Here is a 24,643-nt window from a genome sequence, read left to right as displayed (position 1 = left end):
TTTCTTAGTCACAGATCAGATCAGATCAGAGCGGAGAGAGGGTGGAAGGTTTCATATGCTTGTGAATACTAAAAAGTATGCTGCTTTAGGAGGTGATGATGTAAAGAGGAGAGAACTTCACAGTGATTACATTTTTATTGATAGGTTATAACAGTTTTTATTTTGGCCATTTTGGTCAAGCAGGATTTACTTTTAGGTATAATATTTAAGTGTTATTCATTAAGTTTTCCTCTTAAAATTCAGCTATGTGATTGTACTTAACTAAAAATACACTTTCATCTATGAAAAAAAAGCTATATGGTTGAATTTTAAGAGATATAATATAACACTTAAAGTACTGTACATAAGTTTTATCATTTTGATAAAATCGGTCAAATTAAATCTTTACTGGTTGAAGTGGATTTTTACTGGTTGAAGTTAACGGGAACCACAATATTTACAGTGATTAAGCATCTGAATTTAACATGTTTAATCCGCAAATTGTAGTTAATCAGTATTTTAAAATATTTAATCTATATATTGCCTTCAAAGCTGTTACATGTTGAAAGTTACACTATACTGTTGACTTTTTCTATAACGAGAACAATGACTTGTGAACAATTTTATCCTCTACCATGTCAATGACGTCACAGACATTAATCGTGGAAATCAAATTAGTCCTCAAACCAAGGAGTCTAATCACTCAATAATTCACTTCTAGACTAGAAAGTTTTTCTCAATTGAAAACATGACTTTATCCCTTGCCGTCAATATCCCAAAGATGTCAAACAAATCACCTCCAATAATCTATCGAATTAGAAGAATGAGTTTGCTCCAATTACAAAGGACCATATCAACAATCCATGGACAAAAATTTCAACAATAAGTACACAAAAATCATCAAAAAAAAAAAAATCATAATTATCGAGTGACCAGTTGTAAATAGTAGTTGATAAAATAATTCAATAATTGGCTCATATGAGAACAATAAAAACCTACCCAACTCAATTATTAAAAAAAAGAGATTAAATTATGTAAGGGCATAGTGTAAAACCCATGTTTTACCCCTCTAATCCCAATATGCCACATCATTTTATCACATATTTAAAAAAAAAAATACAACCACACCCAATTAATTCTAATACCCATATATTGTATCCAAAAAATTCTAATACCCATATATAAATTCAACCAAATTGGGAATTTATTGAGATATTATTAGGTATAGTAGGATGTATAAAATTTTAAGTGAAATGCTGACGTGACAATCATTTATTAGATTATGTAAAATATAGATTTTACACCTTATCCTACCAAATTCGAACTCTTAAAAAAAATGTTATGAAAATGATAGTGTCTACTGCAACAATGTTATGAAAAAACAGTTGATTGGGCTAAAGCTTGCATGTTGGGGGCCCAAAGTGATTTAGATTGGGCTGAGCTAAACCAAATATCTGATTCTAGGATTGAAAGGTTGTGACATATATGAATATGAGGCCCAATTTTCCAGTTATTTCGATTTGGACGCGACTTAGAGACTGAAAAAACAAAGCCTTTCGCGCACCGTCGTCGTTGTTAGCTCAGACTCAGAGAGCCTGAGACCATGTCAAACCCTTCAGAAACACGTCAGCCTCAGACTCAGAGATTCGGGTTGCTCTGGCCGGATCTCAACGACGGCTTGTCCTACAACGACGTCGTTCGCTCCTCCGATTCCGGTCTCTCCTCCTCCTCTTCTCTCATTTCCTATAGACTATATATATAATACTATTGTGTTAACATCATCAATGACTCACTGTAATTTCGCTTAGAATTCAATTATGTCAAAAAAATAATTTCTAAATTGTGTTTGTTTATTCAAAATCAGCACAGTTCGTTGCTATTTTTATTCTCTTTCGTTTTCAAATTTCCGATCAACCAAACGAAGTAGAAGAAGAAGATTTTTTTTTTTTTTTTTTTTTCTCTTTTTCGTTTTTATATTACCAATTTTGACCTTGAATTTGCGTTTGATTTACAGAATCGACACTGATCGAATTCTACTCTAGCAAGTACAAGAATTCAGCTCCTCTGCAAGGGTAAGCCTATTACAATTCGATCAAAATATGATTTTATCGATCAGATTAACGAAAATTTAGTATAACAAAGAGAACGTATAATCCAATGTTAGAGATTTTTTTAATGGTAATATAATAAGAAGTTTGGAAAAGTTAACTGGTGCCCCCAAGTCATTGGTTTATGAAATATTTTTAGAAAAGAAAAGAAAAAAAAAAGTTTTTTTTTTTTTAATTTCTTGTATAAAAATTTTCCTAAAATAATCCATTAATAAATGCCCTAGGCACCCATTAAATAACTAGTTGTAAGTAACTTAGCTCTCAAGGTTACTTAAGCATTGAAGGGAAGGAAAATATTATAATAAGCTAAACTTTGAAAAACTCTTTTTTATTTAATCATTAAATAAGAAATGTTAAATATTTTACTTTTTTTATTAAATTTTTTTTTTTTAATAATGTTGTACTAATTATAGAGCAGTTGGGTGCAGCGAATTGAGAACGGACAGGTACGATGATCAAAATTCGGAATTTTTTTTTTTTTGAGGATGTATATTATTACAATATGGTAATTCTTAGAATACTATGTTTGCTGGTCTGCACAGATAAGAGTTGATGGTACAGTTGTTCCTGATCCCGAAACAATCCTCAGGTTTGTTTTAATGGAAACCATTTAACTGTGAATTATCTATAAACTTTTATCCTTGAGAGATTCTTAATGTGTCTGTTTTTTTTCTTTCAAATTTCTGTTTTATGTATTCAAATTACTAGAGTTGGTTCTGAGCTTGTCTATCATAGACTTCCTTGGAGAGAGCCCGATGCACCGTGCTTGCTTGAAGTTTTATACGAGGATGGTGATATGGTAATTTTTTCGGTTTTCGGTTGCTATGTCTATAATTGATTTTTTTTTCTTCAAGTTTGATATTTTTGAATTCCTTGATTTAAGTAGTTCATGTATATGGATTTTTTTTTTTTTTTTTTTGGATGTGTTTCAAGATCTTTTTACTTTTCAAATTAATGGAATTTCTGCACTATATTAGATGAGGTTCTTCCTTCTATTGTTATAATTTTAGATTTTTTTCATTATTATGTTCTCAGATTGCTCTTAACAAGCCTTCTGGCCTACAAGTTTTACCGGGAGGCCTTTTCCAACAACGGGCAGTTTTGACACAGCTCCAATGGCAGGCAAGCAAGAAGCAAGAACCACATCCCGTTCCTGTTCATCGACTAGGAAGGGGTACTTCAGGTTAACAATGAATTCTGATGCTGAATAACATGGCCAAAATTTAATTTTCCATCTGCATGGCTCAGTTTGTTTAGCAGAGTTGTGTGCATGAGATAATTAAAAAGCTACTTTGTCAATTATGTGAATCAATCAGGCAATAAGAGGGACGGCTTGCTGATCTGATTGATTGCTGATCACGGCCAATTTACTCAACTTAGGTTTAGATATTGACTGATGCAGATCAAAAGAGAATAACCTGAGAGAAGGATTTTCAAGTGCTGAGAATTAATAACGTAACCTTAATACTTTTTGTTGATTGTGGTCAGTCTCACGATCCAACACAAGACTTAACTCATTATAGATTGGTACTACTGATAAGTTCATGTTGTGAATAGAAGAAGAGTATGAGTAGCCTAAAGTAATGATACTAATCATTTTGCGTCTTTCATTGATAACAGATCAATATTGCTTGCTTCTTTATATTCAATAGTGTTCTCACTTTATGGCTGTACTGCCAGAAATACTATCTAATTATACTCCTGTTTACTGTTGGATTGGTTATAGGAATATTGCTTTGTGCTAAGACGAAGCTTGCCAAAACTCGCCTTGCAGCCTACTTTGCCAATGGAACATCTTATATTGAGGGCAATAGGTTTGGGAAATAACATCTTTCACCTTGCTCTTTCTCTGCTTATTACAGTGGCCAATGATAAGGATCAGATGATGATTTGTTATCTCTTGATAATTTGTTTTTTCCTCGATGGTGCTTATGGTTAGGTTCTACAATCCTGAGGCCATAAGTTCAGTAGGTTGTCTCTCTTATTATCTTTTGTGGGAGAATAAAGAAGCTACGATGGCTCATAGTTCTTGAGTATCATAAAACAGGTTTTAGGATTTGCAATTCACAACAGAATCAAGGTGACTGCTGTAAAAATAGGGTTGAATTATTCCACCCATTTACATGCATACACACATGATGCAGGACAAAATCAAAATGGATGCAACAAAATTGCTGAACAGAAAAATCACTAATAACTTAGGAATTAGCGCCTAGGCTTAGAATTGGCATAAAACCTAGGAATTAACAGTTAGGGTCAGCCAAACTCAGCCCCAGTCACCAAACCATTGGGAAAATTTCAATGGAAATTTTATTAATCAAGCAAATTACAAGCTGTCTCCATTGGAGTAAAATAGCGTGCTTATATAAACTATTATGACTTAACTAAAAAATTTGGTTGAATTAGGAAAGCTCAATTATTGAATAACAAAAATACCCTTGACTCTAGTACTTAAAATTATATTTTAATAACCTAATTAACTAATAAGACCTAAAAAAAAATCTAATTGACCAAAAAAAAAAACAATTGACTTCCAAAAAAAACTAAATTAAAATAAAATTGTTTGTGTGTGTTTTTGTATGTGTGGCAGGCAGGCACACATGTGCATGTATGTGTTATTTTCTTAGGTTAAACGAAAAGAAAAGAGAAGTACCGAAATGTGCTAAAGGAGGGACTCAAAAGAAGAGAACACAACTTAACGACATGCATCATTATATATTAAACAAAAGTGTCCTTAGATGGCACAAAAGTATTTGAAAATATTAATTTGAAGATCCTGTTATAGGCTAGTGTATCTGCTACCAAAATGCTGAATCCCTGAAGATAGGCATAACTAACTTGAAATAAAGGGCTAATGAAGCCATCAAAGGACAGCCATTCTCATTACGAATCAAGCTGATGTAGCTAAATGATGGCCAGTTGACCTAAATTCATGTTAAGAAGCTCTTATTTGGAAAACTCCTCATAATCTGGTTATAAGGTAAATAAATGATACTTACATACATATACGTCATTTCTTCATTTGAGTCAGAACTGTAGGGGAACAATTATCTAACTTAAATTGTTTTAACAAGATGAAGGACCCACCACTATGTAAGTGGAATATTAAATATTCCCTGATGTTTCAACACCTGATACAGTTAAGCTATAGTTCAACTACTTCCTCCTCCCATAATCATGGGATGGAGTAAGAGGTTGTGGGTTCAAGACCCATTAGGTGCATGTGTAATTCCAAAAAAAAAAAACATTACTTATAATGGCTTTTATTTTTAATCACAATACATGATGCTGATGCAATCTGCAATTTCATAAATACAGAAAAACCAACATGGAGATGTGTGGAACAAGAAAAATAACAAAGATATACCGGGCACTAGTCACTGGGCTACTTGATGAAGATAAGGTAATACCCAAGCTTGAGCTGCTTGTAGCTCAAACGGCACCTTCTCCCTTTATATAAATAAGGTGGTCATGGGTTCAAGACCCACTACTTCCATGTCTAACTTCAGATAAAAAATGAATATGTCTTCAGTTATAATTCTGAATTAGCAGTTTTACACATTGGAAGTAATTTTTGCATTATAGGTACTGATAAAACAGCCCATCGGAATGGTGCAGTATCCTGGTGTTGCCAAGGGGCTATATGTTGCTTCTTCTTCAGGTTTATATGATTTATGCAATGTTTTTCTTGGATGTACATCCAGTGGCTATGTCAAAAATATGGTGTATGCATTTATTTTGTCTTTTATTACCACCATATTGATAGAGTATTTGTCACTGTTTGCTATCAGAGTGATGCTTGGCTTTCCTATCATGTTTAGTTTAACCCTGCTTATTAACTTTTTATTTTAACCAGGAAAACCAGCTCTGAGCAAAGTTGATGTTCTTGAGAGAAATATGCAAGGAAACAACACATTGGTTCAGGTTTTCCAGTTTATAATTTAGAATTGGATGATTATGCATAATTATACCATCTTTCTTTTTTTGAAGTAAATATTTCATTGATTAATTGCAAAGGTGCATAACCCATTTACACAAAAGGTACCAACGTTAAGCACTAAACGTACAACTATCAAGCATCTTAGGCATATTGGCAAAGGAGAATAGACTGGAAGCATTCATCCACTTAAATAAAGAATTGAGGAATAAAAGCTTCAGATTGAGAATAATTTTTCACATCCTTTGAAACTTTTGGCATTGCACTCTCTGCAAATTCACCACATGAGACAATGCAGGATCACGTCCCAAGTCACTATATTGCAACATGTACCAAGCCTGTCCTGTCAACTTGCTAAAATCTCCACAACCCCCTTCGACATAATACGGTGAACTCCAAAAAAAAGAACATACCATACTCCAAAGCTCTCCAGCAATAAGGCAATGAAAAAGTAGGTGATCTGTAGTTTCCCCAGCTAACTTACAAATGCAACACCAATCTATGACAGTTAGGATTTTTCCTAAAGCTGATATCCAAAGAAAGAAGCCACCTTGGATGGGACTATAGGTGACGACTCGAAAAAGGAAAAGATGAATGGGCTGGGGAGTGTACCGTTTTTTAATAGGATTTGATTTCGTAAACATTCCTTGGAGTCCAACTAAGAGTAACCACCCCACTCCATATTACATGACTGGAGTATATAATGTCCATAAATGATACAATGGATTCAAGCTACCAATCAGGGACTGGTCTAACAAAATTACCTTCCCAGTGATAAGTACCCCCAGAAAAAATTCAAATGATCTGCCACCAAAGCCTCCTTATAGCATGCAATACAAAATAGTGCTAGGAACCTCTCCTTCTGCAATTTCCTGCCACACCAATAGTTGTGCCAGAACTTTATGCAAGAACATCACCTACTCTAAAACTAGTGGACCGAGCAAATCTATCCCGACCTATCCTATGTTCTTCCATAGGTTCACCCCGTATGTCCCTTGAACGTTGTTAGAGAATCAATACTGCCATATTCATGGTCCACCATCATTCTCCATAAAGCCTCTCTCTTTTAGTGACATACCTCCAAAGCTATTTCCCCAATAAGGCCTCATATATCCACCATCTTTCTTATATCCTGAATGATCATTTTATTTTTAGCTTCATTTATCCAACCTTCTGTTAGCAATAACACATTTTGGTGTAAGACTTGCATATCCTACATCTCTCTACTTTGTTTATTTTCTGGAAAACGGGGATCAAGGAACTCCTACAACTACGAAATAGGATTCATTTGCAACAGGAATCTTGATTCCCAATTCTATTGTGTGCATGCACGCAAGAGAGAGAGAGAGAGAGAGAGAGAGAGAGAGATTTTATAGAAAGCAATGTCTTTATTTTTTTTATTGGACTTATATGACCATTCATAAGAAAAAGAAAAAAAAAAAAATAATATGAAAAAATTTTCCAAGTAAAATTGATGGACCTGAGTTTCAAATGTCAGCAAGCACTGGGACATAGCTAAATGATATGCCATTAATATGTGAAATCTTAATCACATATGTAAGTAATGGCCAGATACTGGAAATTTCAAGCTAACTTTCGAATGTTAACAAGCAGTGATAGGCACTTGACCCGCATATCTGGGGATTAGATGGTGAACATTCACTATAGGGAGACTCTAGACATGGGGAGTCTTTGGAGGAAAAATTTATTTTATTTATTTTCTTCTTTTTATAGCATAAATTTATAAACTTCTATAATATGTTGATACATTTCACAGGTGGAAATTCAGTCAGGACGGCCGCACCAAATTCGTATTCATCTTGCTTTTATTGGGCATCCTCTGTTGGGTAAAGTCTGATGTGTTAAAATCTTTGATATCTTAATGAATATTGGATACTTATTCAAGTGCCTGCTGCAGAAAATAATGTAAATTCATGGAGAAAAGATGTATCTGTGTGTCTGTGTCTGTGTGTGTAAAGAAAGAAAAATAAAGATTACAAACAATCGAAGATATATATCCAATCCAAAGAGAAAGGTAAGTATTTATTTTTTTAGGAAAGGGGATTATTAAATAAAAGAGGATTCTAGATACAAGTACAAAAATGAACGAGGAGCCATATGAGGTGAAAATCTCATGTAAGTAAACACATTACCTTATGATGCGCTGCAGAGGCCAGAATATATATATATATTTATATATTGACCAACACTTGGAAATAGGCAATGAGATGAAAATGTTAATAGTGATGAGGAAATTCCCTATTTGTTTATAAAGACTGTTAAGATTATATTTGAGAAAAGGTGAATAATTAAAGGAAGTGACTGTATGAGTAAGAACATCAACTAACAAATCAACCATGCCTAAGAGGCAATGAGATGCATAGTTTTAATGGTGACAAAAAAAAAAAACTCCCTTTCTTTGAAGCCTAACACATATCATTCATACACTTTTCTTTAATCCCAACTCCCTACCCTATTTAGGTACTGTGAATCACTAGATCATAGAGCTTTTTCAAACAAGAAATTTTAATGTAATTTGTTTGTTGTCTAGCTTCTAAAGCACTTCACCTGATTAAGTCTCAACTCAACTCAACCAATCCTTAATCTTAATTAAATTTGGGTCCGCTATTGATCCTCATTAACTAATCTGGTTTGGTCATATGTATTATTTTATGCTATTTATCCTATTTAAAAGCATACTCTACTGCCTCCCTAATTAACATATTCTTCTTCGTCACTTTTACTTTTCTTGCTATTTTAGACATCTCTCTACCTTTTTTTGCACCTTCAAATCATTTTAAGTCACTCCCCCTAATCCCTATATTTTCCTCACTAGGAGCCACCACAGATGACCTCATTCTGCTTCTTATCTTTAATATTCCTACTTATTCATTTTAACATCCTCATTTTGGCTATGCATAATCTTCTTCTTCTTTTTTTGATAAATAACGTAATTTATTGGGAAAAAAAAAAGTATACAGGACATATACTAGAGACCATCCTAATCACGGTGTAGAGGACAATGATCAATGAAATCTAAAAAGAGAAGAAAAAGAATAAAAACCTAATGAAGGCAGCCAAGCAAATAGAGAAGAAAAAACATCTTCAGTTCTGGAATAGTTCTTTCTTGTCAAAGCTTCTAGCATTTCATTTTGCCTTTGCATATTGTATGAATGTGTTGATTCTACAAGCCCAATAGTTAGTCTTATGTAACTCTCTTTAATTTAATAGGTATCCTATAATCATAAAGTGCTTTACCTGAGTAGACTGAAAATTTTGGCTTAGTTATGTTTGTGGACAGTTTAGAGTTATCTTTTGTCGCTTATCAGGTGATCCTCTTTATGTTGGTGGTGGACAACCTATGTGCTTCGATCCTGAATTTGTTGACGGAAGCTTTGCACAAGATGGGTACGAAAATGCTGTATTTACAAGATCATTTTCTTTCTACCCTTTCGGAGTAATTTTTCTTCTAATTATTAGTAAAATAAAGGCAGATTCCCTTTCATAAGGAAATCTTTGAAAGTATCCTTCGACTGTTTTGCTACTGATGTATTTCTACTCATAAGTATAACTGCATCTTATAGTCTTAGATCATCTTACACAAGTCAGACACAACTTCTGGTTCTGGATCACTTTTAAGATGGTTGCCCAATCTAATTAGTCTTACTTGGGCATTCTATCTATTCCAGAAGAAGACATACTTCTACTTTGTTTTTTAAATAGTTTGAATAATCAGTGCAATTAATGCTCCTCACTAGGTTTTGACTTTTTTTTCTTTTTAGATGTGATGGAAGTAGTATAACAAGACAATCAATGTCTAAGAGTGAAGATCAGAGAAAATGCCTTTTTGATCCATGAATTTCTTGTGATGCCTGTTATGTCATAAACGTTTTGGAATTGAGTGTTGTCTTTTTTATACTTGAATATTTATGATGCCTGCTACTTAATAAAAATTTTTGAATTGAGTCTTGTTGATTCACTCGGTAGCAATCTCTTCACCTATTGTTAATTCACACCATAAAATGCCTTTAGTTGATTTCCTTTATTTGAGATGCAAATGCTACCATTGAAATTGAGAGAGGAAGAAGAAAAAGGTTGATGTTATCAGTAAGTTTGAAACAAGTAGCTAATGCGCTTCACTCTTTGTTTTGCAATTTGTAGAGGGTACCAGAGGCCTACAAAACCTGTTCCAGGAGACTGTGGTTACTTCTTGCATGCGCATCAACTGATTCTCTCTCACCCAACTACCAATGAGGTGAGTATAGGAATAAGTATCAAAAAAAAAAAAAAATCAGTAAGTGCTTAAGAATTCAGAATGCAACTTATAATTGTCATTCAGGTATGGTATTAAGTATCAAAGTACTCTTCATGTCAGCACAAAAAAATGGTTTTCCTTGCTCCTGTAAACAGCTAAATGTATGCCCAAGAAAAAACCTCATTTCATTAAATCACTTGATGCATTCATGTTAAAAATCATTCCATGGCCTGCAACTTGCTTAATCAACCGGTTCATATGGAGGTCTCCTTTTTTTTTTTTTGGGTGATAAATAATGCAGAATTGTGGAGGTCTATTTATGTATATGATCCTGATAATCACAAAAGCTAGATCTATGATTTATTACTTACCAAAAAAGATTGAATAGCTAGATCAAATATTACCATCTATAAATGCTGGTGATCTTCTGCATATTGTTCTGTTACTGTCTGGAAAGACATTGAAACTTTACAGATTAAATGTCTTCCTACCATAATGTTAAGAACAATCCATTTGGTACGCTTTTATGTGTTACTGAAATCTAGTGTGAAACGTTGATAATAGTCATGTATTAAAAGAAGATGCACTTTACTTTGTTATTTTAGCTAGGCATTTGTATTTTACTTGCTCTCTTGAGGTACATTACTTAGGCCTGGTCTTGAATGCTACATTTACACTAGGTCTGGGCTTCAAGAATGCTATGTTATGTTTGAGTGCAAATTCCTCTCCCGATTTTTTATTTACTGAAGCCTAGTAATATCTTCTGCTATTGCAGGTAATCAAAATTACTGCACCTCTTCCATCCATCCTCCAAACACAGGATGAGGCTAAGGAAATAAGAATTAATTAACAGCAGCACTATTTAAGCTTGCTGCTGTCAGCTGCAGAAAATTTGAAAGCAATGAAGCTTGCTTTACAGCCATGCTTCATTTCAAAGCTGCAGAAGATTTTGAGAGCAATTAAGCTTGCTTTACAGCAGTGCTTCATGTCGTGTCTGAGGTAGACACCTAGCACCATTCAGGTAGTAGTGTAATCATAATGCATTATTAATGCTAGGCCATTAAATTTCATGAGAGCGCGTAGTTTTGTAAAATAATTCCAATAGATAACACATTTTAATGGAGAAATTTAAGGAATGGTGGCAATTTTGAAGGCCACGTGATGTAGGTATAAAACGCCAATGTTTCTTAATTCAATATTTCATCATCTGACCAAAAAAAAAAAACAATCATGGACAATTAAAATGGTCAAACATTATGATAGCTCTCATCATGCAAGGGGCAAAAAGAGCTAGTGGATGCATTCCAAGCAGTGCAAGATCTAAAGGCAGGGGAAATAAGTCGTGTGGATAAGAAATGGAGCCTTCCGAAGCACGGGAGACAATTTCCAGCACTTGAAACACCAGCAATTTCACTGCAACTGTTAACTTGAAAAGATTAAAGAAAAAAAAAACCTTAGAAAACAAATAGCAGCAAGTAGTCAGTGAAAGCAACCCAAAAAAAAAAAAAAAAAAAAAAAAAACAATTGCAAAAATAAAGGGGTGGCGGGACGAGAAAGGATTGCATCAGATCAGAAATTGAAACTGCCCCTCCTATCTTGCACGGATTATTTTTCTGTATTTCCATCATCAAATACAACAAATATAAAGCTACTGGGAATATTACAACCACCTAAAATACTTTACCAAAAAGACGGACTTTTTGAGAACCGTCCATTGCCCCTATCATTTTAATTGAACAATACAAAAACTATTATACAGGGTGCGGCAAAAGAAAGATATTTTTGCCAGTGAGAGCCTCCCTCTCCTCTTCTCCTGCAAGAAGAGGCCCTCGAAATGCATCTACTACCTGCCTATGTCCCCCTTACCTCTCCAGGATTCCTCCTCCCTAATTATGCTCCCACTCTGCCCCCCACCATACTGGTCAGAATTAGCAAAGTGCATTTTAATGGCTTTCACCGGATCGGAAACACTTGTGCATGGTCCCCCAACAAGAACTCCCCTTCCCACTACATTCATTCCAACCACCCCCCTTCCCTGCGGCTGTAAACTCGACACTGCTTCAAACCCAGTTCGTCTATGCATCTCAGAGAATATATCTTGCCTCTGTTTCATATCTACTGTGAATGGCTGCACTTTCGCACCCTCTCGACTCCTATACACCTGATAATCAGCCACTCCATTGCTGCTACTTATTTCCCTCACTCCATTGCTGCTACTTATTTCCCTCGATGGAAAAACTGGCAATACACCATTCACATTTCGTTCATTACTCTTAACAACTGACTGCGAAGGTGGCAGCGGCTCTATCTTGGGAGATGGCACAGGATAACTGGCAAAAGCAGTAGGATATTTGGCCAACAAGAACGCAGAATCAGTAAAAGATGAAAATCCAGATTGTATTTTATTCCTATCCCAAAAGCAACTCATTGGCTCAACCAGATAATTATTACCATCAATCTTCAGGAGAGCTGAACTCCCATCAACATTGGGGATGCCAGAAATTTTTAAATTAGACAAGCTGCTGCTTGACTTTGGATTATTCACCCCCTTTTCCTCATTCTCACGGGTACTAGAATTTGACTTCTGTGTGGAAGCTGTTTTACTAAGTATCTGGCCAAAAAGTTTTACGTCACCATTCCTGCATGGTTTATCTGCATCTGACAAACTTCGTGAACGAGCTCTTGAATGGTCACTAGTTTGCTCTCTCTTTTGGGACAGAAGTGGAAGTTCAGCCACTGAGCTGAGAGGTTTTGAACTGCTGCATTTCTGAAGAAAGCAATCCTGTGTCATGCATCGAGTGGAGATATTCCTCTCTGACTCTGAAAGGTTTTGAATTTCAGAAAGGTTTCTACAACTAACATCACCATTCATCTCTTTCTTCTTTGAAATCTGCAATGGATAGCCCCTTAAAATCTGGGAGGATTCAACGTGATCAAATAAAGCATGACCTGGCAGATGCTGGTGAACAGATTTCAGAGAATGCTTGTCCCTGTTCCCATGAAAATCAAGCGTTGATGACAACCTAGTATCACATGAGATGGCAGCAGAATCTTGGGACACAGAAGTTGCAGTAGTAGGAGAATTCTGTTGAGGCAAAGAGACATGAGGTTTTTCCATATATTCTGACTCCAATGAAATCTGCTGCTGGTATTCAGGTTTGAGAGTGAAACCAGAACAAGAACCATCAGCAGCCTGGAGAGAAGCATTTCCTGTTGTATTTGAATCTTGTATTGAGCATTGCAAGCCACTTGTATCTGCATTGCATTTCTCATCTTGTCCATTCAAACTACTTTCTGGCAATTCTTGCCTCTTTAATTCATTTTCGAATCCCTCAGAAGCAACAGCTCTATTCTCCACCAAAGCATCTGAAAATGGACCAGAGTCAACTGCTTCTTCAACAGAAACTGGTTCCGCAATCGGAATACCCTGTTCAATCACTTGATCTCCTCCAATCTCATTATGGGCCAAGACGACTGCAGTCTTCTCAGAATGCACCAAGTCAGACTGGTTTTTAACACCATCCATAATATTATTTTCAGCATGAACAACTAGCTCAGGCCTATCCTCTGTCTGACCTGCACCAGGAACCAAAGTGTCTACAGCCTCAACAACTTCTTGGCCCATATATTCCATCCCATTGTTTTCCTGTAACCTGTTTAAGTCAGATTGCAAGTTCACAACCTTAGCAGGATCAGAATCATGGTTCATGTTGACATTGGACAAGGGCAAGTCCTCTTCAAGTCTACAGCCAGACGTATTACAACAGATGGCTGAGCCAGTCTCGCCAGTCTCTACAACACAAGCATCTTCAGTGTCACTTCCACCTCCATTAGCATCATCACTTACAGGTGCTCCCACATTTCTAGGCCCAGGATGCATCAAATCTAGTCCAAGGCACTTTCGGGCCTTACTAAAGAAAACTTTGCATTGGTCCCGTGATCTTGTTCTCACACAACGTGAAATCATCACAAAATCCTTACCATAAGATGACACCGCCTGTATGAAGATAGACTTCTCCTCATCTGTCCAATCAGAAGGATCCATCTCCCCACAGCTCTCATCGGAACAAGTCTCATCATCGACATCCTGTGTAACATCAGGTGTCAAAGGCCGCTTTATCAAAGAGTCCACTTTTTGACACTTCCATTCCCGAAAGCTTTCTCCAGGGTCAACAGAACTTGTGATGCAAGAACTCATTGCCTCCGATGACAGGGACCCACATATACCAGCTAGAACATCAGCAGCAACTGTTTCTCTCTCATTCGCAAGAATATCAAGACTGCCAGACCTTTCTAAAATGCCATCATCACCCCATAATGTTTTGGACTCACTGTATCCACCCAAAAACACTCTTCCAGCATTTGACTGTCGATTCCTCGTATGATCGTCAGCACAAGCTGCCATCATTGAAGCTGCACCCAACATATCAAGCGAAGCAGCATTCATCTCACGATTCCACTTTTTCCCTGTCAGCAGATAGGTATTGGTAGAGGACTTCGCTTGCTTACTACAATCCTGCTTCTTTGTTTTCTCAAAACAATCAGATTTGTGATTTTTGTAGTAGAACTCCACACAATCTGCGGTTGTCTTGTGGTCAAGAAAAGAAGCAATCTTCCTGAAATCTTTCCCAAAAATGGTTAATTTTTCCATGAAAATCGCTTTCTCTTCAGATGTCCATGGATTGATCATCGCCCGTTCTTTCTCAACAGCACAAGGATCTTCAACTAATCCATTACTAGAGATAAACCTCGAGACTATCTTTTCCTTCTTGTCTAAAATTAAGGCTGGCATTTTCAAAGCGCTCCTGTAAATTTTGACTTGGGAATCTGAAAGTAGCTTGCTTGTAAAATTGATTATCTCTGTTGTCGGGACCAGGGTCAGATTTCCTGCTGCAAGGAAATAAAAAGAAAAGATCAGAAACTTATCATTTAAATAAATAAAAAATCAGCAACAGAAACTCAAACCATTTTCATTCTCTCTTTTTTTTTCATTTTGTTTTGGGAGGCATAGGGGGAGTAAATTGTGGAGGCCAACATAACATGAAATTCAACAAAGGACTTATTGACTTCAAAGATTGATCAAAACAGCCTAGCATTCAAACTCATTATTGTAAATATAAATAACATGACCACACAAGAAAGATTGCAGCTAGCACAAACATCCTTCGTGTCTAAAAGGAGGCAATTTAGATTGACCCCAAAATACGGAGGTATAATAAAAACTGCGAGAAGATCCAAGGCATTGTGTTTTTCACCCCACATCAAATGGCATCAACTTTAATGAAAGACCATTCCAACTTCAGAGATGACTGACCAAAACCAGATAGCATCAATGCATTTTGACAAATTCAAAATTAGGAGATTGCTCCCAAACCTCAGTGACATCAGATGCTGCAACCGCTAACATACTTAATATCCTACTGCACCTGCCTGATCAGATTCCAGTTTGCTAAAATCCATAGAGATCACAGCTAAGCCCTCTTGCACCATAAAACACTTCACTCAGAGAAAAAGTCCCATGTGGAGTTTGAATCAGCTTTATACAGCCTGCCTATGTCGGTGCAGTTTCAAACATGCACTACAAAATGCATATGCGATATCAAACAAGGAACCTCACTAATTGCAATCTGAATATTTTTTTCAAGGGTTCTACAGTATACCCCTATCATGTCCCATAAAGACAGATGAAGACTTTCATGGCATTGAAAAATAAAGCAATTCATTATTTTCTGCTCTTGCTCATGCTGGCAGGGATGTCTTGACGGTAAGTCATCAAAAAGCCAGTTCAACTAATACAGAGTACTTCAGGTCCACAATAGGCTCATGGTCAGGACGTTCTCCAAAAACATTAAGATCCATCAAAATTGGAAATATATAAATTAGGATCTCCATATTAAAAGATGTCAAATTATAAACAACACACTCAAAATAAGCCAGGGATACTTCTTTTAAGGCTATGTTTGGATTGGGCTGAAACCCAGCGCGTCTGCGTCTGCGTTTTTCCTTTTTTTTTTTTTTTTTCACGCGTTTGTGAGACTTACGGCTACTGTTCATGTACTGTTCAATAAATAGTAGCCGCAAAGTTTGACTTTTCTCACTTTTTTAGCCGATCAGTGCACATCATATACTGTTCACAGACCCACAAATTTCACTTTTCAGCAACTTTTTCATTAAAAATGGGTCTCACGGTACTATTCACACGTTTAAAAATTATTTTGCTACAGTGTTTTTCAGTTTCAGTTTTCAGCTCTATCCAAACGGACTCTAAATGCAATTTCTGACAAATATCACTGCAAAGGCAGAACGGTTTCAACGTGATACAAGATTTGAACCATAGGCCACCATAATATAATAATCATCATACTCCTTGAATTGAAAAATAAATAAATAGGCTGTCACTTGATGCACCAAAATTTCTTCTGATATTTTTCCTCATCCAGTCTACCTATCAATATATATCCTTGTACAGTTAGTCGTTATGTCTCACTCTAGGGCTCTAGGCATATTGAATCTAGGGTCCATTTGGTTGCGAGGATGGAGAAGTAAAAGGATAGAAATTGTTTTTTTTTTTTTTTGGTTGAAAAGAAAAATGGGAGGATAAAAAATAATTTCCTGTAAATTGAATAGATGAACACAGCATTTATTATATTATATTACTTCTTTACCTGTTCATTTTATATTAAAAGAATGTAATTGCTGACTTAAATACATGACTTATTATAAAAATAAACAACTCACTGAAAAAAAATCTCCCAATCATACTCTTTGTTGACTATTTTTTAAAAAAAAAAATTCTTGTAATAGGTGTCAAAGAAACATGAAAATAAAATAAAATAAAATAAAAGGCAAAATAGTAATTTCCACAGTACAAACGTTCTCTCCAAATTTTCCTCCCAATTTGGGAGAATGGTCTTTGGTGGGCCCAGGTGGAAAATTTCCACCCACCCCTTTTTCCAACCTCCCTTATTTCCACCACACCAAAAAAAGGGAAAACTCCTTTTTTCCCTCCTCCCTTTTCCATCCCCCCCTCTTTTCCACCCAACCAAACAGACCCTAGAGTACTCGCAACTCTTCCCACTATCCAAGACTCATGCTTTGCAGGAAATTGGCTAAGATTAGGTCCTCCCTACCACTATAAACAATGTTCTTGGTCTCTCAGCACTCCTTTAAACTCTTCATTCTAAAAGTGAAGTCAAAGGTCATGACCTAGCCCAACCCCTCACCACATGAGCCAAGTCAGGATCTGCATCTTGGCACTTTAAGTCGCCAACTAGGAAAAAAATCAAAGATTGATTCTTAAAGCTGTCAATATTTGGCCTTCTGTGTCAATTTTATTGCAGTACCTGACTATGGATTTATAAGTTGTACCACAATACTCTGATCAGCCAGTAACCTCTTCCTATGGTTTACTGGCCACAATTAAATAGAATCAATTATCTTTCATTAGTCCAATATAATGAGGTAGTGCCAAGACAAAAATGTGTACTGTAAGGGAAGGAAGCCGAGCAGAGCAATCTTAAACCCAGGGCAAACTTCATAAATTAGAGGAAAAATTATATTTTATATAGTACATATAAGGTAAAAACAAAAGAGGGGGGTAATAACCTAGAAGTACTGGTAATATTTTGCACTATAAGTCTAGAATATTAATTTGAAAGAGCTGGAAGTATGAAAAAGTAAACAATATCATTTTTTTTGCTATTCTTTTGTATGCATCCTGTATACAAGGATAGTGTTGTTTTTGGACTTTTTTAATGAATTTTATATTACTTGCCTTTATCTATTTTATTTATATAGATAAAGGCAAGTAATATGAGATAAGAAATGAAAAATGAATGCAGGTAAACACTTATACAACTAGTCAATGTGCTTGAAATAATAAGCCTCTCCTATAGAAAGAAATTTAAGAATAGTACAAAAAAATATTTTGCCTTCACATATAATGCATCCTTGAAGTAGTTCAGGACATTAAAACTACAGAAATTTCAAGAAGGATGAGAGTCATGACATTAATCACGGTGGATATAGGTTCTCCCTTGGGGGCAAAATTATGAGTGCCAGAATCCACCATTATTTGTCAAATGTAAAAAAATTTCACAAGATAAATCCACCACTTGTCAGGTGTAAAAACAATCATTTACCACAAAACATGAAAACATAAATATGAACAAGAGATACCACACATAATAAGTCAGTCAACACAACAATTAGTGACAGGAGGATATGACATAGCAAATACACCAATCAATAATAAATATATTGAAATATTAATAAATCATGCAATTATATTCCTATTATATATTTAAAAATTTGCATTCTACCAACATGTAATTTATAAAACTAAAAATTCATGGATCAGATCAATATTCAACGTTTCCTAGTATCAAAGTTCAGCATTCAAATTCCAAAAAAAAAATATATATATATATATATTAGAACTGAAATTTTATATGTAGCAAAACAAACTAAATTTAAGAGAAATTGAAACCAATTCTACGGAAATGCTATCAACACCAATATCCCACCAGGATGGAACAGAATTGATTGCTCTAAAAGCTATACTACATTACAGACTAAAGTGAATTTTGTGTGCTTCATTTCATGACCAGAAAAGCAAATTCAGAAAACAAAAATTAGATGCTAAAATTTTCTTACCAGGAGAAGAAAAACGAGAGCGAATGGAAGACCGATGCTTCTGATTCCCATTGTGTGTTGTCCGCAAGCTCAACTCAGATTTCTTCTGAGATTTTGGACGGTGTTTCCTTACAGAAAGTAATCGCATATCTTCCTTCCAAAGGTGCTGAAATGCTTTAAACTTGAGGGTAATAGCCCGCTCCTTAAATCTTAAAAACTGCTTCCTCCTAACAAATTTTTCTTTGATTAAAGAAGAATCCTGACAGGAAGAGAATTTGGCAGCTTGAAAAATATCGGTCATACATTGATCATTGGGCAATAGCCTTTTGAACACTTCAGATGCTCTACTTGCACATTCTCTGTTGGAAGCCAATATTAAATCACATAAGGCCTCTTCTCCATCAGTATCTGGGCTCACCTCATTGGAAACAAGAGCACCAGTGTTATCCCAACCTGAACTAGGCACAGAGCATTTCACATCCACATCCACAGAGCATTTCACATCCACATCTCCAGACTGAAATTGAATCGCATCCAAATTACTTGAAGAATCACCATGTTCCACCTTATCAGGTGAAGAGACTACTTTCACCAAAGAAAGAGGTTCCACAAACTTGGATGTTGCAGTTCCTGGACTATCCATATCATCATCCTTAAGAGCTGCATGAACTTCTTCTGAGGCACCATTACAAAGAGGCATCTTCTCCGCAACTGTATCCCCAAAAGAAACAACATGCAATTGTGCAGGTCTAGGAATCAAACAGGAGACAGCATCCTGCTCATTGCAGGGTTTTGCATTGTTCTCCACTGGCAAAGAACTGGATGCAGCTGGACGAGGGTCAACACTTTCAGATTCAGACTTCAATGACTTAAGTTCATTTTCAAGTAAATCAATTTCAGACTCAGTCAACTCCAGCGCCTTTGAAATTTCACCTTTATATATTAGTAACTTATTGATAGCAGTGCCCCTCTCATAACTTGAATCCACTGAACTTTGATCGTCGGGTTGCAACAATTCAACAAGTGAAGACCCCAAATTAGATATTGAGTTTGTATCTAACTTCTCTAAATTAAAAGGAAAACCTTCAAGATGATTTTGAGAAACAGGACTAGGTGAAACACATAAGTTACTAATATCATTATCAATATTTGCTGCCTTGCCAAAAGATTTATCCTCCACACCTGTTACATTGATTGGCAAAACTTAGATTAGAAGAGGTGTGGAAAAATGGCATATGAGAAGCTTATTCACAAGGGAAAATAGCAATAATAGGCAAGTATTTTTGACAACCCGATATTCCTTTTCTGTCATGTAATAAGAAAAGGCTTTGTAAAAATAAAATTTCTTCAAATGGCCCTCAGAGTATATAATAGGCCACTTCAGCATTTAATTCATAGATAATATATAGTATGTAAGCAGTGTGCGTATTACATGCAATTCAGATTCTCAAGGAAAGCCCAATCTTGTCTTGTGTCACATGCCCCACAACTTTTTCACAATCAATACAAAAAAAATGTCAAAATGCATGAAAATACTTTGTACCACCAACAGCTGCCAATCATCATCCACTCCCCACAATGTCTCATTAATCTTTGGTCCTGATTATTTATTTTGGATCTAAATCCCAATAATCAAGATTATGGAGTCCAAATAAGCTTAACTTTAACCCCAAAAAATAAAATCCATCTTAAGGATCACAAAAGAGGAGGCACTATTGAAGGCATGACCAAAACTTCCATTCTCCATGGTGACAACACCTCCATGGCCTAACGTCCATATACAAAGCCCATCTCCATCTCAATCTCTACCCCCAAATGTTCTTACAATTTTTGAGTGTGAATTAAAAATTCTTTATTTTTTATTTAATGAATATGATAGTAATTCAATCCTATGGCGTCTATTCCATGATGATCGCTCTTTATCATTAGACACCAATTAGTTTTTGGTATACGCAGAGATTGAACCCCTAATCTCTTATTAGACAATAAGAGAATTTACCCGTTGAAAAAACTGAAACCTACATGTGAATTAAAAATTCAATTCATATCAATAAAAATATGTATTGCTCATAGAGGATTAAAACAGCCTCAGGACAGTTATAGAACTGGTATGAGGAAGTAAGGATCTTGACAGCTGGTTTAGTTGTGGTTATGGCACCCAATGTCACTTCCAATTTAATCTCTCTCAACTTTAATTTCTTCGGTTACTCTTTCTCCAAATAAATAACATCCAAACTTCTGACACAAATGCAAGGACTAAAATTTGCCTGCCTTAGCAACCAAAAGATAAATAGCAAAATATGCATAAAGTACCATTGATCTTTCAAAAGAAAAAAACCTTGGTAACATACAATGAACCATTGCTAGCATCTTTAGGATTAGCAAAAAATGGGTAAAAGTGCCCCTCAGAAAGAATGGGATGTGACCCAACTCTATTGAACTTCCATCTCAAAATAAAACCATAAAATAAACAAACAAAATTATACGTAGGTTCAACTGATTATTGTAATAGATAACACCAACAGAATATTACAGTTCGATTTAACTTCACAGATCTTATTATTATTTCATCCCCCATGTTGTGCAGGCCACAATGTGCTCCTTACAACAAAGAATTGCCCCATGTTATTTCAGTTACTTCTATGCCTATGCTCCTCTAGAGCAAATCAAAGTATTACCATTAACAACTTATAAACAACAGAGATATTAGTGATTCAAAGAGGCTTCCATGGGAGATTTCTCCTTATATGTAGTATAGACGAAAAAAAATAGAGTTGCCACTCGGAAATAACTTACAAAGCCATTAAAAAAAACATGAACCTACCTGGTGACGAGCTGCACGCAACAGACGATGGAGTTGCAGGTGATGCACAATCTGAAAAACCTGTGACTCTGGGGCTTTTTTCAGCCATGTTTGAAACAAAAGAATGGATGGGTTCCGTATTACAAGTAGAAATGAGAGCCCCATCTTTGTTCACACTAACATCAGGGCCTTCAACTTTCTTTTTCTCATACTTTGCCAGTCCCTCACCCCATCCAAGTCGCGGCTTCTTCTTAGAGGTGGCTTCTTCAAACGGTGCAGCAGATGTCACACAAGCCGCAGCATCTCCCGAAGGGGACTGAATAGGAGTCGCATTTTTATGCTGTACATCGGCCTTCGTTTCATTGGAATCCACACCCCCCATGCTCTTCGAGCTACTTGAATGGCTAAAACCTGAACCCCGTGAAGACAAGCTTCCAGAGCGGCTCCACTTAAGTGTCTTCCAATCCGAGCCCAGTGAGTTCTCTCTATCATATCTCTGTCCTGTGCCCAACCCATTGACACCAGTCATCTTATCAGGTTGGTCTTTCAAGTGAAGCCGATCCCACGTATTCACAAAGTCAGAGTTAGGGTGAGACGAACATGTTATCATATCATCCACTGACCTCAGATCATTATTACTCGCATCAACCAGCCTCCCGGGCGTATTTGGAGACCCAATGCCACTTTCCCAGGAATGGCCTTTCCAATCTCTCTGACTAAATCTGTTTTCCCTACTGCTCCTGCCATATTTTCCATCTCCACGCGAAAACAACAGCCTGCAACCCTCATCTTCCAGCATCTTGTCACCCGACCGAGAAGGCACATACCCATGTCCAGATTCTTCGGTATACATGTGCCAACCACCCTGCTTACCATGACCTTCATAAAGTAATTTAACAAAAAAAGACAAAATCCAAATATATCAACACAAGCAACGTATATATTCTTGCCAAAAAGAAGCGTATATATATTCTAGCGCAAAAAAAAAAAAAAAAAAAACTAATTATCCCAGAAAAAAAAATCCCCAAAAATCCTAATTCTTCAGAATCATAACGCCCGGATCTTCAATAAACCAAATAATCAAAAGCTAATCATAGATCTACCCAAACCCAAAAAATATATATATAAAACTAACAAAAATAAAGTTTCAGACTCCCAAATCAGATATGTGATGAAGATGACCCCAAAAAAACCCCCCAAAAGTTACAAAATATACATATTCTAGATGAAGAAAACCCTAAATTTAGGTATTCTAAATGGGAGAAATTGAAGAGAGAACCAAAAAAAGGGCCAAAAATTAAGAAGAAGAAAAGAGGGAAAAACCGACCTGTTGGTCTGCGAAACTCGGCGGATCCTCCACGATAGAACTCACGCGATCCGTGATAGGACGAGTCCCCCCTCCATCTCGCGGCGGACCCTAGCGACTCCGACGACCTATCGTGCTTCCTCTCCTTCCGATCACTAGACAATGGCTCCGGCGGCATGAAAACCAACCCAATCGCATGGGCAGCCACAACTAACCCTCAAAACCAAACCGATAATTTCACACGCCACAAAACACCAACCCAACCCCCTAGGGTTTCTCACACAGAACCAGATCGTATACACCGCCAAAACCAGAGCTAGAACACCTTCAAATTCCTAGGGCTTTTTTTATCCTCCGCAACAACAACAGAAATCGAACCCCAAACTCCACAGCGCTTTGAAGTTTGAACCACCGCAAATAGATAAAAGAGATAAATAGGAAGGAAAAAAAAAAAAAAAAAAGCCTAGCCGCAAAGCAAAAAAAGCAAAGCGGCGAAAGAGAGAGAGAGAGTTTGAAATCTATATATTCTAGGGCTTGTGAAGAAGATCGAAGGAAGTACCTAGTGGGAGAGTGATAGCCACTGATTCTGGTTCTCTTCTCCTAGTGCTTGAGAAGTTTCTCTCTCCGTTTCTTGGCTGGTGGAAAACGAAAATCTGCATCTAGAGCGAGAAAGTTTTTTAGAACGTGAGCCGATAAGGGACAAAGAGAGCCCAGAGGGATAGAGAGAGAAAATTGCTGCCCGGATCTCAACGCCCCTTTTGAATTCCATTTCAACCTAATTTCGCGTCCGCTATCAATAAATTACTACAATTTTCTTTTTTTTCTTTTCTTTTTTTATTTGGTCCCAAATTGTTTGCTTTTTCAATTTAATATCCCCAAATTTAGAAAACTTTTATTTTAAAAACTCCAATGGCCAATGGGTCTAGGCAACACAACCTAAAGCATGAATTTCAACAAAAAAAAAATTTTCAGGAAAATTTATTTTTAAATCACTTTTTTTTTTAAAAATTCCTTATTGAAAAGCTATACATGGACGAAAATAAGACAATAATGGTTGTTCTAAGAGCAATGACAGCTCAATGGGTGAGCCAAATAGACAACCGCCTAAGACCCCCAATGAAAAAAGACTCCTAAATTTTTACTAATAGAGATATTCCTGTACCAATAGAAGTATTAATTAAGCTATAAATATTCATCAATAAATAAAAAATTGTTGTTTTTTATAAAAAAAAAAACCAGTTAAAGAAAAATATTTTCATTGGATGGGTCAATCATTTAATCTCTCATACATAAATGTTAAAAAAACTCATTAATCTTACACTAGTAAATAAATTTATACTCACATTCTATTTAGAAATATCAAATATATAACTTTATTAAAAATTTCGATCATAATTTTTTAGTATTTGGTTACTTCGTTTAATAAATAGTGTTTATTTTAGTTGTATAGTCATTGAATAATGCGATGAGTTCGTTTTAATTTGTAATTTTTTTCTAAAAATATAGATTTTAAATGAATAAAAAAACCAAAAGTTAAATAAATATTCTATTGATATTCAAAGTATAAGAACAGACATCACTTAAAGTTGTGGTCTTAGGCTCCACAATACCTTGAGTCGGC

The 24,643-nt window shown here is 35.9% G+C and overlaps 2 protein-coding genes across 5 annotated transcripts; one reads left to right on the top strand and one right to left on the bottom strand.

Annotated features, from left to right (window-relative positions):
- The first annotated feature begins 1,501 nt into the window (after window positions 1-1,501).
- Window positions 1,502-11,454, top strand: LOC115955323 (RNA pseudouridine synthase 5). Its single transcript, XM_031073414.1, has 14 exons — window positions 1,502-1,694; window positions 1,994-2,051; window positions 2,506-2,533; window positions 2,630-2,676; window positions 2,796-2,886; window positions 3,123-3,270; window positions 3,814-3,901; window positions 5,406-5,490; window positions 5,673-5,748; window positions 5,944-6,011; window positions 7,802-7,871; window positions 9,354-9,432; window positions 10,186-10,279; window positions 11,055-11,454. The coding sequence occupies exons 1-14, from the start codon at window positions 1,583-1,585 to the stop codon at window positions 11,127-11,129; spliced, it is 1,119 nt and encodes a 372-aa protein (XP_030929274.1). The 5' UTR covers window positions 1,502-1,582; the 3' UTR covers window positions 11,130-11,454.
- A 389-nt stretch (window positions 11,455-11,843) lies between these two features.
- On the bottom strand, window positions 11,844-23,747 carry LOC115955322. 4 transcript variants are annotated; one of them, XM_031073411.1, is made up of 5 exons: window positions 23,582-23,747; window positions 23,044-23,416; window positions 21,738-22,595; window positions 18,935-20,095; window positions 11,844-15,169 (listed from the first exon to the last, which is right to left on the bottom strand). In XM_031073411.1, exons 2-5 carry the CDS (start codon window positions 23,198-23,200, stop codon window positions 12,123-12,125), a joined length of 5,223 nt encoding a protein of 1,740 aa, XP_030929271.1. In that variant the 5' UTR covers window positions 23,201-23,416; window positions 23,582-23,747; the 3' UTR covers window positions 11,844-12,122. The 4 variants fall into 4 exon arrangements, with proteins under 4 accessions (XP_030929271.1, XP_030929270.1, XP_030929272.1 ...); XM_031073413.1 differs by having other exon boundaries at window positions 12,485-12,609; window positions 12,731-15,169; window positions 23,044-23,747; XM_031073410.1 differs by having other exon boundaries at window positions 23,044-23,747.
- Window positions 23,748-24,643: the final 896 nt, after the last annotated feature.

The sequence above is a fragment of the Quercus lobata genome, chromosome 8, assembly GCF_001633185.2.
Source record: "Quercus lobata isolate SW786 chromosome 8, ValleyOak3.0 Primary Assembly, whole genome shotgun sequence".
In the NCBI taxonomy this organism is placed as follows: domain Eukaryota; kingdom Viridiplantae; phylum Streptophyta; class Magnoliopsida; order Fagales; family Fagaceae; genus Quercus; species Quercus lobata.
The sequence above is the reverse complement of the archived record's forward strand: the minus strand, read 5'-3'. Positions and strand labels throughout refer to the sequence as shown.

What these genes read in the sequence shown, in the direction of transcription:
- LOC115955323 (XM_031073414.1), top strand. Translation starts at nt 1,583, where the DNA reads ATGTCAAACCCTTCAGAAACACGTCAGCCTCAGACTCAGAGATTCGGG. An exon ending in CGTTCGCTCCTCCGATTCCG is followed by an intron (nt 1,695 to 1,993) that starts GTCTCTCCTCCT and finishes TTTGATTTACAG; the next exon opens with AATCGACACTGATCGAATTC. An exon ending in ACTAGGAAGGGGTACTTCAG is followed by an intron (nt 3,271 to 3,813) that starts GTTAACAATGAA and finishes GATTGGTTATAG; the next exon opens with GAATATTGCTTTGTGCTAAG.
- LOC115955322 (XM_031073410.1), bottom strand. Translation starts at nt 23,200, where the DNA reads ATGCCGCCGGAGCCATTGTCTAGTGATCGGAAGGAGAGGAAGCACGAT. An exon ending in TGCGTGCAGCTCGTCACCAG is followed by an intron (nt 20,096 to 21,737) that starts GTAGGTTCATGT and finishes TCAATGTAACAG; the next exon opens with GTGTGGAGGATAAATCTTTT. An exon ending in CTCTCGTTTTTCTTCTCCTG is followed by an intron (nt 15,170 to 18,934) that starts GTAAGAAAATTT and finishes ATTTCCTTGCAG; the next exon opens with CAGGAAATCTGACCCTGGTC.